The following is a 15,276-nucleotide window of genomic DNA, read 5'->3' as shown; positions in this document are numbered from 1 at the left end:
ATACTGATTGAAGTCTAGAGGCAAAATAAACCTTTTTACTTTTCTCTGGTCTCTGTAGTTCAAACGATTGACTACTTACAGACTGACTGATTGTTTGTCTGGTGGGCTGGCTGGCTGGCTGGCTCTAAAAGAGAGTATGTTCTACTATGTCTGGCATGAATGACTGAACCAAATTATCAGACTAATGATTGTATGTTAAATGAATTATTTAAACTGAGAATAAATGTGTGAGTTTTTTTTATATTTCTTATAATTATTCTCATTTAATGCGTACGATTTCTTATTCATATATACTTGTGCTTTATTCTCCGTTCCTTTTGAAAACAACAAGTCTTTTTGTAAATTTGCCGGTCTCCAAATTGTTAAGATTTGCAATTTAAACAAGTGTTTTATATTATTATTGTTTCATCTGTTCTTAAAAAGATATCTTTTATATATTGTTTTACATTTAAAAATCATTAAATTGTTTAAATAAAAACAATAAAAAATCATATTAAAACAGAACATGTATACAGATTTACAATTGAAAGTGTTTAAAGATCAATCGATCGATCGAGTACTGGTGCTGAATGTGTAACACACCGACCGCTACACACACGTATATAATTAAATTTTTTAAAACAGGGTGCTAAAGTAAATTTACACCTAATTAAAGTTTATTTTTAAAGTAGTGAAACTGTTACTGAACTAGTTCCGTAACTGGTACATAGGGAACCAGTTTCACGTGAATGTTATTTTAAAACCTTGAAAGGTGTTGACAGAAATTATAATATTTTCAAAACTGAGTTCGATTATTGAATGGTCCCAGCAGGTAATTTCTTAATTATTCCATTGACATTTCTTAAATATGTATCTTGTCAGGCTTCCAGAACCTCCCACTGATGTCCCTTTGGTTTCGTATGCAGATTACTACACTGTTATTTCATCAAACGTCAACACGATTACATAAGCTTCAAAATTACCCAAAAGACTTTTTTCTGAACTTAGGTTAGCTGCTTCAAAATCATCGGTATCACTTTTCACCTCTTGGACCAAAGATGTTTTGACGGTGCTTAAAGTCTCCGAAGAAGGGGTAATTATCTTCGCGATTCAAACCCTGAAAATGTTAGGGATAATCTTTGACAGCCTTCTTCACTTCGTAGGGCAAGCAAGTAACATAAACCAAAACGTTCGAAACAGAAATATGGTCATTAAAACTCTTGCTGGTATCTCTTGGTGTATGGATAAGGAAACTATTGTAGCGACATGGTCGCACTTTTCTCAATTATGCTACCCCAAATATGTATCTCTTTTCTTAGTGATACACAATGGCGAGGTTTACAAACGATTCATTATAATGCACTTCGAATCACAACCTGATGCGTCAAGATAATGAATGTGGATCTCTTACATGAGGAGTTATGCCTAGTCAATCCAACCATAAGATTCTGATGAAGGATCTCCCTTCCAGACACTTTTGCTGCGACATCTAGGTATTCAAGCTGCAAAAACGCACACTTGGGTCTTGTTGATCCCTTTGTGATACCTCTAAAGATAATAGAGATAGAAAAGAAAGAAAAGGGATAGTTTTAAGGTTTAGCCATAAGAGAGGTGTAGAGTAAGTAAGAATGAAATACTGAGAGTAACGAAGAATTGAGATAGAAGTAGAGGAGATGATAGAAAGGTTTGTCCTTGTGGACTTATAAGTGCCTTTGTCAAGTATGGCTTGGTGGTCGTAAAAATCAATGAATGTGCCTGATAAATGCATTATTATCCTTTCTTAGGATGGATAGTTCTGACAAATCGCCAAATATTCGCTTTCCTAGATATATGAATCGAATGTCTGCTAGCGCAGGGCATTGACAGAGAAGATGTTCGATAGATTCTTCCTCTTCCTCGTCTCGTCAACTTCTACAGAAGTCGTTGTTCGGTATACCAAGTTTTCTTGTATGCGCTATGTCCCGTAATGACAGCGAAAAGATTTCTGATGTGAGAACGGTTTAGTTGCAGAAGATATTACAGTCCAAACTTGGATCTATCTTCCTGGTGTTGATACAAGTTGGTTCATTACGCCATCTTGTCTGGGAGAGTTTAAAGATCATTTATTTGATTTTCGCAAGCTTTAGCGGTATGCCGCAAAAGATGTCTATGTCAAATCTCCGTATTGATTTGAGCACGATTTTGAATGTCTCGGCATTCTGTTTAAGGATGCCCGACATTCCTGGACTAGTTTGGATGTAGTATATACACCAATTAGGGATTTGGTAGCTGCTTGGCTATCGGTACAAATTTAAATATCTCTGTTTGATATTCTGTAATACCAAAGACAATTTGCTGCTGTTTTTATGACTAATAGTTCAGACTGTAGTGGACTCCAATTATAAAGTCTGAGGCCAGTGCTAAGTCTTCCAGATAATCCAATTTGCTGCTCTTTTTATGACTAATAGTTCAGACTCTGGTGGACTCCAATTATTAAGTCTGAGGGCAGTGCTAAGTCTTCCAGATAAGTAAGTCTTCCAAATTAGCAATGCGAATAGATATTTGGTGGATGTTGTTCTCAGCGCTTCTGTTATGAGGATTGCTATCCTATTTAGAACCTTGTCAAGAAGTTGGAGTTTTTGTCAAGTGCATTCAATCAGACAACCGCTCCGTAAAAGAGAATAGGTTCAATAACCACTTCATGGATCTAGTTTACCAATTTGGGGTTTAGTCCCAATCTCTTGCCAATAGCCTTACTGCGACATCTAAAACGTCATAACACAGGTCGATATATTGTCAATTGTTAGCTCCAGGGAAATGTTGCAATAAATGGCGGTTACTGAAATCATTAATGGCTATAGATGCAACAAGGTCCCAAACGAACTCTTTTTTAAAGGCTATTAGGTATTACTAGCATAATCTTAATCGCATTTTTAGATGCGATTAAAATGTCGTTTGTAAAGTATGACATCAATTATTTTTTGCTGGGGTATAATGTTTTAATTTAAAAATCTGTTATTATGTATTTCGATTCGCAAGAAAACTATTATGAATGAATTTCCATATATAAATAATTGATTAAAGTTTTTATTAATCGGATTTACAATCTGCACAAAAGTTATACATAGATTATTTATCAGTAAATACCATTTTTATAGACGTATTGTTTCCTCTTAGACTTCACTCTTAAGAAATTCTTATCTAATACACACACAACACAAATGTAAATATAAATTAATAAAAACTACGTTAGATATTTATGTCATAAAACTTTTAATAGTTTTAACTAGAATTTCGAAACAGTATTCCTAAATGTTCTCTGAAATACATTGACAGATGATGAAAATAATACAAGCTGCAAACGGCGTCAAGAACTTGGATTTAAAAACTATAAACAAATGTACAAAATATTTGTTTACAGTTTATATTTGACAGTTAAGCTCTTTTTGCCTTCAACTTATAACCCATTTTCAGACGTAGACAGTTTACTACTTACCTTTAATGATGTTTGTTTTTATTGATTGTTGTTTTTATTGCTCCATTCAGCACAATAATGTCAAGTACTCCAAAAATGCCGCGTAAGCAACCAAATTTTTGTTTGGGGCAACACACATTCAATTAAGTCCACTGTAAGAGAACAAAAATACGCAAAGAAATGCAAGCAAAAAAATTAAAACAACATGAGAGAAGAAAAGAAGGCAGCAATTTTAATGATAATAATTGGACAAAAATTCAGGAGCAAAAAACTACCTGAACTTATTCGCAGACGTATTTTAAGTTTATTATATTCATAAACATTGGAGACTTTCCTTTGGTTTTTAGAATTTAACAGATTTTTTTGCCAAAATTTAGCAAATTTTTTACAAAATCTATGAATAACTTATAAAGTTTAAACTTTTTTAAATTTCTTGTGTTGAAAATAACATCTTCCATTTAATGACCCTGTAAACTAATTAATTTGTATAAATTTTTAACAAGTTTCCTGAGATACTTCATCATCAAAGTAAAAGATATAATTGATAAAGATATAATTGATTTTTAATGTAATTGCAAAGCGTAAGTAAAAAAAAGAAGAGAAAATAAAATATTTTTATTTCTTATTGATAACTATTTTCCTCTTACTGGAAATTATTGTTATCATACACCATTCATATGTTCAATGTCAAGACGAACTACTTACTACTCCTATTAACCAAAAAGAAGACCAACGACAACAACATAATTAAAACAAAAGACGACTTCATTTTGAGTATAAATTGCATCAGCAAAAAAAAAACTTTTAAAAAGAAACACAACTTTATTTTATATATTTTTTTAAATGTATACAATAATAAATATACAATGATAATGAAATAAAATGATGTTGGGTATTTTTTCTTTAGAAAATAAATTAAAATAGAAAATAGTTTTTAAAACAACGATAATTATAAATAAAATTTAAAATTCGTAATTAATTTTTCAACAATTTAAAAATTTGTTTTCTTTTGTTTGCAGTTAAGGCACCAGGCTTAAGACTTTTTTCAATAAACTTTAGCTTTTTATAAATAATGTTTTAAATTTATTTGTAAAAATGAAAACAATTATGTTTCATTAACTAATAAATTTAAAAATTTATAAATAATACAGCATAAGAAGCGGTTAAAAATATTTTCATAAAATATAACTCAATAAACTATAAATAAATAATAAAAATTAAAAAAATATATATATTTTAAATAAAATTATAAACAAAGTCTGCAAATGAGCGAGGATGTGTTTTGTTGTTTTTTTTTATTGTAAATATGTACATACAAAGTATGTTTGCAATCATGTATGTTTAGAGTTGCTGTTGACTTATGTGATTAACAACACCTGTATTAGGATTTAAGTTATTGTTGGCATTGTTAGCATTGGCAACTGCGGCAGCATGTAGTTCTTGCAAGTAACGTTCCTGTTCGGCACGACGATTCTTTTCCAAAATTAGAGCTCGTCTAGAAAGTGAATATACCAAAAAAAAAATAAATAAATATATAAAAACATAAAAGGTTATTTATTTAGATAGATTGGTAGATAGATAGATAGATAGATAGATAGATAGATAGATAGATAGATAGATAGATAGATAGATAGATAGATAGATAGATAGATATATATAGATAGATAGATAGATAGATAGATAGATAGATAGATAGATAGATAGATAGATAGATAGATAGATAGATAGATAGATAGATAGATAGATAGATAGATAGATAGATAGATAGATAGATAATAAATAATGGACGATTTAAACAATTTTTGATAACGTTCGAACTACTGTCAAAAGAAGAGTATTTACCAAAACTTACATAGTTATCGACTGAGAATGTAATTTCAGCCGGTTGGTATACTTTAAAGTAACTGTAGGGCCAATATTTTTGAGTGTTACAAAACATCAGCATAAACGCATACTACCCTTCCCATAATAGTGGTGTAGGGTATAATTATTGCATATGGGAAAATAGGCACCTAAATGTTGTTCGTATACCAATAGGCTCAGAATCACATTCTGAGTCGATTTAGTTTTGTCCGTCTGACTGTGTATCCATTAAAAATTGTGCGCATGCTACAGGTCGCAATTTTTATTTTGTCCAAGAATAACACTTTTCGATAGTGTTATTCTTGAAAATTTTTAACAAGTAACAAAACTTTTTCTCATTGTATATTAAATATCCTAAAATCCTCTTTTCCCCATAACTTTAATACTCACCTATAACGCTCATAAAATCCAACAATCGTGCCCAACTCTTGTTTAAACAAACGCACCAACATGCCATCAAAACACTCCAATTCTTGCAAACTAAACATATTAAACTGTAGCATATGATCCTTTGAAGAATCGGCCTCAGAATATACAGCCAACCATTTGGGAATTTCCTCCAGCAAATATGGATTAGCCGGCACCAGGGCATTGTGAGTGTGTGTTGGTGGAGAATAGGTCTCTGGGCGTATCGCCTTTGGCGGCTCAGCCGAAGTGGTATAAACATAATATGATGTAAGGCAAGGATGTTGGCGTTGGCACTGTCCGGTATATTGATTCTCATAGTAGGTACCATGAACTTTGGAGACGACAGTACGCCAACCTACTGGTAAGCCTTCACGTTCTAAAGGATGGGACCAGTGGGTTGTGTGTGCATTATGATCAACATAATATTTACGTCCGTGTAAAGTGTAGTGAGTAGCCCAGCCGGGTGGCAAAGGTAATTCCTCCTCCAACGATTGTTGTGAAGGATGTTTGCGTAATTGGGTAGTGTTTGTGGTATTAGTGGAGGTTGAGGATGATGTGTGATTGTTACTATTGGTGGCATTGTTAACGGCATTATTGGCGTTGGTATTCTGATACAAAGACTGCATGGAAGATGAGGAATTGGCTTGGTTAAGGGATTGTGGTGTTGCACGTGAGCTGAGATCATAAGAAGACATCATTTGGTTTGAATTAGAATTGTTATTCTGATTGTAATTATGATGTGATTGCTGATGGATTTGATGCTGTAGAGGTTGATAATGTTGATATTGTTGATGATGAGTATGATTTATGTTACTGGCCATTGAGGTGGTGTTGCTATAAATAGGCGACTCTGAACGATTGCCATGTGTGGACAAAGACATTTGTGATTCGGCCATAGTTAGGGAGGGCGGTAGAAGAGTATTTGACACACGAAATGGATTCTCATAGATGGGACACGATTCGGAGGAGTAGGTTTGTGTTAAGGGAGGATGCTGATGATGTTGTTGTTGCTGCTGTTGCAACTGATGATGTTGCTGCTGTTGTTGTTGATAATGATGAGGTGGTGTTTGAGGTCTTGGTGTAGCTCCCCTAGGCAATTGCAACATATTCGACTGGATCGAATCCAAACGTTCTCTCATCATATTAGTATGGCCATCAAATGAATTGGCATGCTTTTGATTGGACGAATAGCTGCGTTGAAAGTAACTAGATTGAGAATGCTGCAGTGGAGATGATTGCTGACGGCGCATACGATCAATCTGTTCTATATTCACATAATTGCTGCTACTGCTGCTCAAATTATTGTTGTTGTTGCTGTTGTGACTATGACCCGGCGACATTTCCAAATTGTTGGTCGAATAAAAAGAATGTGAGGTTATGGGCGATGGATGATGCTGCTGTTGATACTGCGGCATACGCCTTGTTGGCTGTGTAGATAGTGGTGGTTGAGGAAGTGTTGAACGCATTGAGTTCGTAGAGGGTGGTAATTGAGATTTCGCTCTACGAGCATGATAATAGTCCGGCTGCGTATCGGTATAGGTGTTACGACTAACACTACCCGAACGTCCCCTACCACTAACAGTACCAACACCACCAACGCCATCGCAACTGGGCGAGGCCGAAGCACATCTCTGCAAAGTCTTTGATTTTTGTTTCGTACGTTGATCATCGAAAGACCAAACATTTATGACGGGTATTTCGGGAGGTGTCTCCTTCTTGACATACTTCCCCACAACGCCCTCTTTGTGTGCTGTCTGTTTATCTTTGCTCCGGCGTGAGAGCATCGTTGGTGGTTTACGATTGCACAGCAAAATGGTTAAGTAGTTCATGCAACATCCAGTAAAGGAAGTCGCAATTTAAAAATGTGTATCCTCGCCGGGGATGGTTAATAAAATAAAATTTAAGATTTTTTTCTTCTGACAAAGTGCTTACTCATGGATGTTGCTTTGATTTGTTTCTTTTTATAATATAGAAATTTCTTTTTATTAAAAATTATATATTATATTATTCGTTTTCGCTTTGTTTTATTTCTATTATTTATAACAAATTAAAGTTAAAAGTGTATTAAAATAAAATTAAAAAAAAATATATATATAAAAAGAACTTGTTAAAAAATACACAAATAAAAAAGGGCTTCCCTATGGGAATCAGCTGTTTAGTGATGCTGGTACAGCGTTTTTCAAAAATAGCTATTTTTATGAAACTTTAACTTTGTAATATTAGAAATTGTATTCCTATCATTAATTGTATTCCATTAATTTTAGTAACAATAGATATGATATATTTTTCAAGAAACGTTGATCAATTGCTTTAAAATCCTTTCATATTTAGTTAAATATTATTCTTGGCACTCATTTCGCGTTTTTTTGCAATTCCATTTCTATTTGTTGTTTTATGACATATATAAATGCTGAAAGCTACATATATTTTTCTGCAGATATGGTAGTGCAGTAGAAAGAAAATATTCGGGTAATGCAGTGTGTGTGTTATAATATGATACTTCAAACAAAAAAGTGTTTGCTACAAACACGAGATACAAAAAATACATTGCTGTTTGACAAACCGGAATTGCTAGGTCGTCTAATATAGGTATTTTAAATTGTTCATCAAACAAAATCAGTTTGAAGGAAAAATTCAACGATTTTTTACGCGAGCTGCATGTATTCGCGCCATTTTTCAAATTTATCGTCATTTGATCGTCTGATAATTTAAGGTTTATTAAGGAATCACTCATTAGTAGTGTCAACAAAAACATGCTCCGTTATTTTACGAATAGTATCAGCATTGGTCAAGTCCAACCAACAGTTAGATATAAAGAAAAATATATATTAGTGCATTGTAGGAAAAGAGATTTTTGCAGTGGAATCACTTATATGCCTAGCATTGACAGTATCAACTGACTAATGCATACATATCTCAAATTTAAAGCGGTACTTTTTGTTAACTCTAATAATGTGATTCCTTAGTGAATCATTTTCCAAGCAAATTACACTTTATTAAATCCACGATCTGTGAAAAATCGAATAGAGTCACCCATATGCTCATTTGCGAGACTGATAACGTCTACTGAGATCTTCCGTGAGCCGATTTTGAACAATTTAATAAGTATTCAATGGATGACTACTATTTGATTCTTTTCATCCTTTTTCTCAAGTGAAATTTTGATTCATCGATCGATTTATGCAAAATTTTTACACAAAGGAGCAAATTTTTATTGTTTAGAGCTTTAACAGTAGTTCTTTTTTATTAAATGATAACTACTACCTAATAATAATCGCATAGTATTTCTTTAAGAAAATTTCATTAAAACGCAATATGTGCACTTTTTTCAATAAATAAAAAATATTTAACTTTGTGTAATAGAAATTGGAACAAAGGGCCTGCTCCTCTAAATGCGAACGAACAAGTATTTTCTAGTTTTATATTGAAAATAACATTTAAATTTCATTTTATATTGTTTTCAATATGTTGTCCGTTCGTGAGCTGGACAGTTTTTCATTTAATATTTTAATAAAAAAACTTTAAATATAGATTTTTGGAGAATGTTTTTTATTGATGTTAAATTATCGTTTCACATACTGTGTAATTTTTCTTTTAAATAATTCGCATTGCAATGAACGAATTTGTTTTGAACCCTCGAGTTTTTTAAACCTAAGAGTTACAAAACATTTTTTTATTTTGAAAACAAAATCTTCACAACTTAAAATAATAAATCTATACCCAAATATCCACCGGCTCTCTAGTGTTCGTGGGCAGCGCGAGCAGCTTCCATTTCCTTGGATACATAACCGACTTGCTCTTCAGGGGTGTGAGGCCAGAAAGTGGGACGGTTGACGGGATCCAAAGCCAAATCGGGGAATGAATCGCGGTAATCTTCCATGGTCATTTGCTCGAATGGCAACAATGATTTCAAATGATCAATTTCTTTTTGCAATTGAGCAATGCGAGCTTCAGAGCTCTTCTTGAAGTTATCGATTTCAGCCTTGGTTTCCTTAGCTTGAGCCTCAACCTGAGCGGTGACATTGTCAGCTGGGTAGGGTACCTTAACGGCTTCGTATTGCTTTTGGAAACTGTCAACTAATCCAGGAATGGGTACCAATTTTTTGTAGTGAGCCCAATCGATTTTTGGTGGGTTCTCGGGATTGGCCAAGACAGCGCGCATGTAAACATCCGACCTGGATTTGAAGGCGGCAAAGTTAGCCTTTTGGTTGGCGGGGACACGCTCGGCCAAAGCAGACCAGTTAATGGAGGATTGTGCAACGCGACGTGCTGCCATTTTTTATGTTTTCAAGAGCTAAGGAAAAATTAAAAAAAAAATGTATATTAATTTTGAGGTTATGTAATATTTTAAGAAAAATCAATTTTCAAATTTCAGATGCTACAAAACTAATAGATAAAACAAAATATTTTAAGTCTTCATATAGTTAAGCATATTTTAAAACATATTTGATAACATAATATTAAGTCTTCTTGCATTAAATTTCTTTAGTAAAAAAATTATGTAATTTGGCACAAGGCTTTGCAAAACTTGAACGATTTTTATCCGCTGTTAAATTTAGCATTGTACAATAATTAAATACCAGTTTTTGTTAAATTTATTTATTAGTATTTTTTATACAAAAAGTCCTAAAAACTTTGCTATTTTTTTAATAATAATATAAAATATTTTGTAAAAAAACACTAAATTTATATTACCAAAGAAGAAAATTGCACTCACAACTTGTCAGAGACCTACAAATGACAATTTATTTACTGTCAAATAACAACGAGTAGAAAGAGAATAAAAAACTAAATTAACGAGTATGGCTAAAGGCAGAGTTGTATTCTGCTTGTTAAAGTACATAAATAAAACAATTTAAAAAAAAAGAATATATAGAAAAATGTATTAATATCTTACATTTTAAATAACAAAAATTTTTTTTGGTTGATTAACAGATCCTATTGATTTGTGCGATATCTTTTTATTTTTTTATAACTATATTTACTTATTGCAAAAACTTGGCATCACTTGCGAATGTTTTTATTCGTTATTGCTAGACAGCTGTTTAAATTGTAAATTTTTGACATTTCATTTTCAACTTTCTTTTTATATTGTGTAGTTTATTTCATAAGCATTGTGATTTGTTCACAGAATTTTAGTTTTAATAAATCTATTATAATTTATATTTTCTGAATTAAAAATGTTTCTAAAATACATTACCCCAGTTGTCCAGCAACAATTACGACAAATTTCTTCAGCTTCCGCCGCTGTTACTAGATTACATCGCTCCATTTATGCACGTCAATATCCCACGGTGGTGGTTTTACCCGATGGCTCAACTATTAATATACGTTATAGTGAACCAAGGAAAATTGTCAAGGTAAATCACAAAAAACTGCATTAAATGAAGTTTCATTTATGTTTCTGTTCCGAATAATAGCATTAAATATGACAAATTGTGTTTTGGTTGGAAAATGCAGGACGCTCTGTATCAATTAATGAGAACAATTTTAAAATGTTAATAAATGTACCGTTAGAGGAATGCACTTCGGCAGCTATATTTAAAAAAAAAAGATATAGCAGAATATTCATTAACACGTTTTATCAAACTAAAACATTCTGCCACAGACCAAACATTTAGTTTGTGTCAGTTAAACAGCACAAGGATAATTTGTTGTTCCAATCATCTTAATATGGCAAAATTCTATTTAATAGTACCTCTTGTATACAAATAGATACTCGTTTTGCTCTTTAGAAGTATATATCAACGAAAAATTACAGGTTTCTAGGGATTCATATCCAATCTGGTAATTATTTCGTTAACATCATTATACAGACAAAATGATCTAGTGACTTATTCACGAAACTAACCAATAAACGTGTATCACGAAGTTTTTTTTGTTGTTGTACAAAAAAATTTGTATTCTTTATTATATTGCATCAAAATACACCCTACTTGATAAATTTACTTTTTACATCATACCAAATCTAAAAATTTATTGAAATGTTTTCTTTCCTTACAGTTACCTTTGGACTTGAGTACTTTAACTGAAGCTGAACGTAAAGCACGTATCGAAGCACGTAAACCACGCAAAAAGGTTAAAATCGTTGAAGAAGTAGAGGATAATTTCAATGCTAAGAAATATATGAAATATATTAAAAAGAAATAGATTTACTATAAGAAAAATAAATAAAAGTTGTGTTTAAATAAATTACAAAATCTTGTAATTATTTTGTAGAAATTGTTTGATAAAATTTAAATTTATGTACAAAATATTTTTAAAAAGATAAATATAAAATGTCTGTTCCAGTACTAGTACTAGTTTTGCAGTTTTTAGTCAGATGCAATCAGAAGTAATCAAAAAAACAACGAAATACATTGAAATTTTAAATTAAAATTTTTACTATTTTTTTTTTTCGTTTAGAAAAATTTTGTATAATTTTCTATAATTGGAAATATTGTTCTAAATTTTATAAAAAAATTTAAATATTTCAATTTTAAAAAAGTATTCGTTAATTAGTCTATATTTCCAGTAAATATTTTGATGGATTTTTTTATATTGGAAAATACTTGTTAAATTTATTTGTTCATTACAAATTATATTCCAAAATAATTTACCGAGCTATTAGGAATCGAACCCACAAACCTTAGACTAATAAGCTCGCACACATTTTCATAAAATTTTATAGTTACTTAGTTAATAAGTTAGTTAGTAATTAGTTATTTATTTAGTTAGTTTGAAAGGAGGATATATTTATAAATCGAATCCTAAGAAATATATGTACCATGGCCTTTACCACTTACTAACCTACCGGAGGTAACAACTAAATATGCATTCCCACGACAATCGGTTCTTCGCACCGGAACGACTCGGAGTTCAACGAACAACGACCAAAGATTGTAAACCCAGCCACACCGACTTTACAAGTGTGGCTGCTACAACAACAACTAATTATGATAGTTTGAGAAAATTTTCGTTAAATTTTATAACATTAGAAATATTATTTAAAATTTAAAAAAAATGTTTTGTTAAACTTAAAAATTTTAAAAAATTTCATTAAATTAAATTAAATTTAAAAATTTTCAATAAATTTGATATTTTTCATATATTTAATTTTTTTTCAATATTCCTAAATTTAAAACAAATTTTTGTTAAAAATTATTTTATCCTCAGAAAATGTCTCATTTTTTTAAATTTTTAGCGTATTATTTGTATTTTTTAATAAAATAAATAATTTTTAATAAAATAAAATAAAATAATCGGCTTTAAAAAAATAAAATTTTTATATTTCTTTCAATAAATTATACATTTTTTTTTAATTTATCGAGTTTTTATTTTTTTGGCAAATTTATCTTTTTTTGCAATTTTTTTCTCATGTGAGAAAATTTTCTATCATAAGTACATTTTTGTGAAATTATCTTTTTTGTTTAAAGTTGCAATAAATTTTGTATTTTTAAAGATTCTAAACAAATATTCCGTTAATTTTGAACAAAAAAAAATCCTTTTATAATTACAGTAAAGTAAAACAAAACTTCTCAAATACTTTCACATATGGCAACATAAACATTATGTCAAAAACAGTGCCGGCTTATAGACGATTTTTAGCCGCCTAACAAAACTGTTATTGACAGCCAAAGACGGTTGACTCTTTTTGGTCGGCGCAGGTCTCTGACAATTGGAATTTTTTAGTCATCTACGCGCCGTCGTTCGTTATGTTTGTCTGAAAAGATTTTTGGAAAAAGCGGTATCGTGTTGTTTTTCTATTTTATTTTTGCAATTTATATTAACACAAACGTAAACGCAAGAAGATTTAAAGAAAAGCTAAAATAAACATAAAAATACAGTGCTAAACTTATAAAAGAAAAATAATAATTAAAATACAAAGATTTAAGAGTAATAAAAAATACTTAATAAAAAAGCAAGAAAAAAAGTTAAACAAAATTTCTTTAACCACAAACCAAAAAAAATATAAGCAGACGTGTATACAAAGTGCTAAAATTTTAACAAATAATACCTAAAGAATGTGTGTAAAAAAGTTACAACAAATAAAACCTTTCTAGTGGATTATAATTTAAACAATTTACCAGGATTACTTTTGGATTAGCAATAATAACTAATGGATAAAGTAAATTTTTTGTTAAATTTTAATATAACATTTTTTTTGTACAACAATTTTTTTATACATTTTCATTTGTATTTTGTTACATTTTCCTTATGTTTTGTATTTTCTTATTGCATTTTTTTTGTGTGTTTGTATGGCTGTCTATTTGCTTCTCTCTTCTCTATGTTGTTTTTCTTTTGCTCTTTCTCGCTCTTCTTTTAATGTTGGCCCGTTTGTTTTCCACCTTCATTCTGGTATTATTGATAGATACACAAACATGCAAACATAAAAAAAGACTTTTGATTGCAAACAATAATAACAACTAATGCAACAACAACAACAAAATTCATTACAGTGTGATGCATCAGTGAATGATAATAATAATGTTGCTGATGTTGATAATCATGATTTGTGTTGTTGTTTTTGTCTTTTTGCTAGATATGTATGTTGCAAAAATACCGTTTATTTCAAATGAATAAAATTTAAAAAAAATACTTACTACCTACATAATTTTTAAGAAATTTCTTGAAATTTTCTTTTAAAAATTTAACCACCACCTCCTTCTTCCCACTTTTGTTTTTCATTCTTTAATAACAAATTTATTTCATCTTGTATTTATGTATTGTTGTCTTCTTTTTCAATACCGCCAAACTTATTGTATTTTCAATTTAGTTTTTCTCTATCTTGTTGTTGTTTTTTTTTGTGTTCTGTTAATTTTTCTTCACTCTTGTTTTGTTTGGTATTTTGTTGTTTTACAACGTTACATCTGTGTTCCGGATATTTAAAAATAACTCGAATAACAAAATATAGAAAAACACCACTGTAATATTGTACAAGAATTTATTTTTATAACTTGTATGTAAATTATGTACATTTATCTACATAAATATTTTTATATTGTTCTCTCTTCATTATAACACATAATTTTCAAGTGTTTTTTTTGGAATATTTATAGATTTGTTGGATTTTTTGTGAAATTTGTGTTTTTTAGTAAAATTTTTGTACAGGTGATTAGTACCTATTTTTGACGAAAATTTATATTTTTACGCAGTTTTGCAAATGATTTTATGACTCTTCTGCACGATTAAAATTATCACATACTGGCTACCGTAGAACCGGGAGAAAATGCTACCGTACCCACGATTCTTATAAAAGAGTCTTTTATGAGCCTCACTTCTGTTTAATTCTGAATAATTTTTGTTTCTATTTCGAGTTATTTATAAGTCGAATACTGTTCGTTGAACGAACAAACTTCGTTCTTAGTTATGTTTGAATTTAAGGTCTTTCCAGACTTTTTGAACCTTTTTTGTGCCACATTTAAATATAATTGTTATTGTTCCTTTAGATCTTCCAAGTGCTTGAAAATAATTTTGAAAACTATCATATTTGAAACACCAGGATGATCAATTAATGATTGCTATATATTTTGTTACTACCCAGCAAAAATAAAACGAATAGTAGCTATACGCACATTTGGGGCGAACGACGA

General features: G+C 30.6%; 3 protein-coding genes and 1 long non-coding RNA gene across 6 annotated transcripts; 2 read left to right on the top strand and 2 right to left on the bottom strand.

Annotated features, from left to right (window-relative positions):
• Positions 1-352: 352 nt before the first annotated feature.
• On the top strand, positions 353-4,344 carry LOC124419885. Its single transcript, XR_006940873.1, has 3 exons — positions 353-811; positions 862-1,072; positions 1,143-4,344. It is a non-coding gene; the product is annotated as an uncharacterized LOC124419885 (long non-coding RNA).
• Positions 4,345-4,665: 321 nt separating this feature from the next.
• LOC111681613 (scaffold protein salvador) lies at positions 4,666-7,771 on the bottom strand. The gene is made up of 2 exons (XM_023443481.2): positions 5,687-7,771; positions 4,666-4,928 (listed from the first exon to the last, which is right to left on the bottom strand). The coding sequence occupies exons 1-2, from the start codon at positions 7,531-7,533 to the stop codon at positions 4,775-4,777; spliced, it is 2,001 nt and encodes a 666-aa protein (XP_023299249.2). The 5' UTR covers positions 7,534-7,771; the 3' UTR covers positions 4,666-4,774.
• Positions 7,772-9,232: 1,461 nt separating this feature from the next.
• Positions 9,233-10,480, bottom strand: LOC111681615 (ATP synthase subunit d, mitochondrial). Of its 3 annotated transcripts, none has more exons than XM_023443485.2 (2): positions 10,400-10,480; positions 9,233-9,998 (listed from the first exon to the last, which is right to left on the bottom strand). In XM_023443485.2, the coding sequence occupies exon 2, from the start codon at positions 9,978-9,980 to the stop codon at positions 9,444-9,446; it is 537 nt and encodes a 178-aa protein (XP_023299253.1). In that variant the 5' UTR covers positions 9,981-9,998; positions 10,400-10,480; the 3' UTR covers positions 9,233-9,443. The 3 variants fall into 3 exon arrangements, with proteins under 3 accessions (XP_023299253.1, XP_023299254.1, XP_023299255.1); XM_023443486.2 differs by having other exon boundaries at positions 10,422-10,441; XM_023443487.2 differs by lacking the exon at positions 10,400-10,480 and adding an exon at positions 10,285-10,394.
• Positions 10,481-10,783: 303 nt separating this feature from the next.
• On the top strand, positions 10,784-11,896 carry LOC111681631 (39S ribosomal protein L55, mitochondrial). The gene is made up of 2 exons (XM_046949559.1): positions 10,784-11,064; positions 11,708-11,896. The coding sequence occupies exons 1-2, from the start codon at positions 10,885-10,887 to the stop codon at positions 11,852-11,854; spliced, it is 327 nt and encodes a 108-aa protein (XP_046805515.1). The 5' UTR covers positions 10,784-10,884; the 3' UTR covers positions 11,855-11,896.
• The last annotated feature ends 3,380 nt before the right edge of the window (positions 11,897-15,276 follow it).

Source organism: Lucilia cuprina, chromosome 4, assembly GCF_022045245.1.
Source record: "Lucilia cuprina isolate Lc7/37 chromosome 4, ASM2204524v1, whole genome shotgun sequence".
Taxonomy (NCBI): domain Eukaryota; kingdom Metazoa; phylum Arthropoda; class Insecta; order Diptera; family Calliphoridae; genus Lucilia; species Lucilia cuprina.
This window is presented reverse-complemented; position numbering and strand designations above follow the sequence as displayed.

Excerpts from the sequence above, each read along its gene's own strand:
- LOC111681615 (XM_023443485.2), bottom strand. The coding sequence starts at position 9,980 with ATGGCAGCACGTCGCGTTGCACAATCCTCCATTAACTGGTCTGCTTTG.
- LOC111681613 (XM_023443481.2), bottom strand. The coding sequence starts at position 7,533 with ATGAACTACTTAACCATTTTGCTGTGCAATCGTAAACCACCAACGATG. Across the intron at positions 4,929-5,686 it reads GGATTTTATGAGCGTTATAG|ACGAGCTCTAATTTTGGAAA; the intron begins GTGAGTATTAAA and ends TTCACTTTCTAG.
- LOC111681631 (XM_046949559.1), top strand. The coding sequence starts at position 10,885 with ATGTTTCTAAAATACATTACCCCAGTTGTCCAGCAACAATTACGACAA. Across the intron at positions 11,065-11,707 it reads AACCAAGGAAAATTGTCAAG|TTACCTTTGGACTTGAGTAC; the intron begins GTAAATCACAAA and ends CTTTCCTTACAG.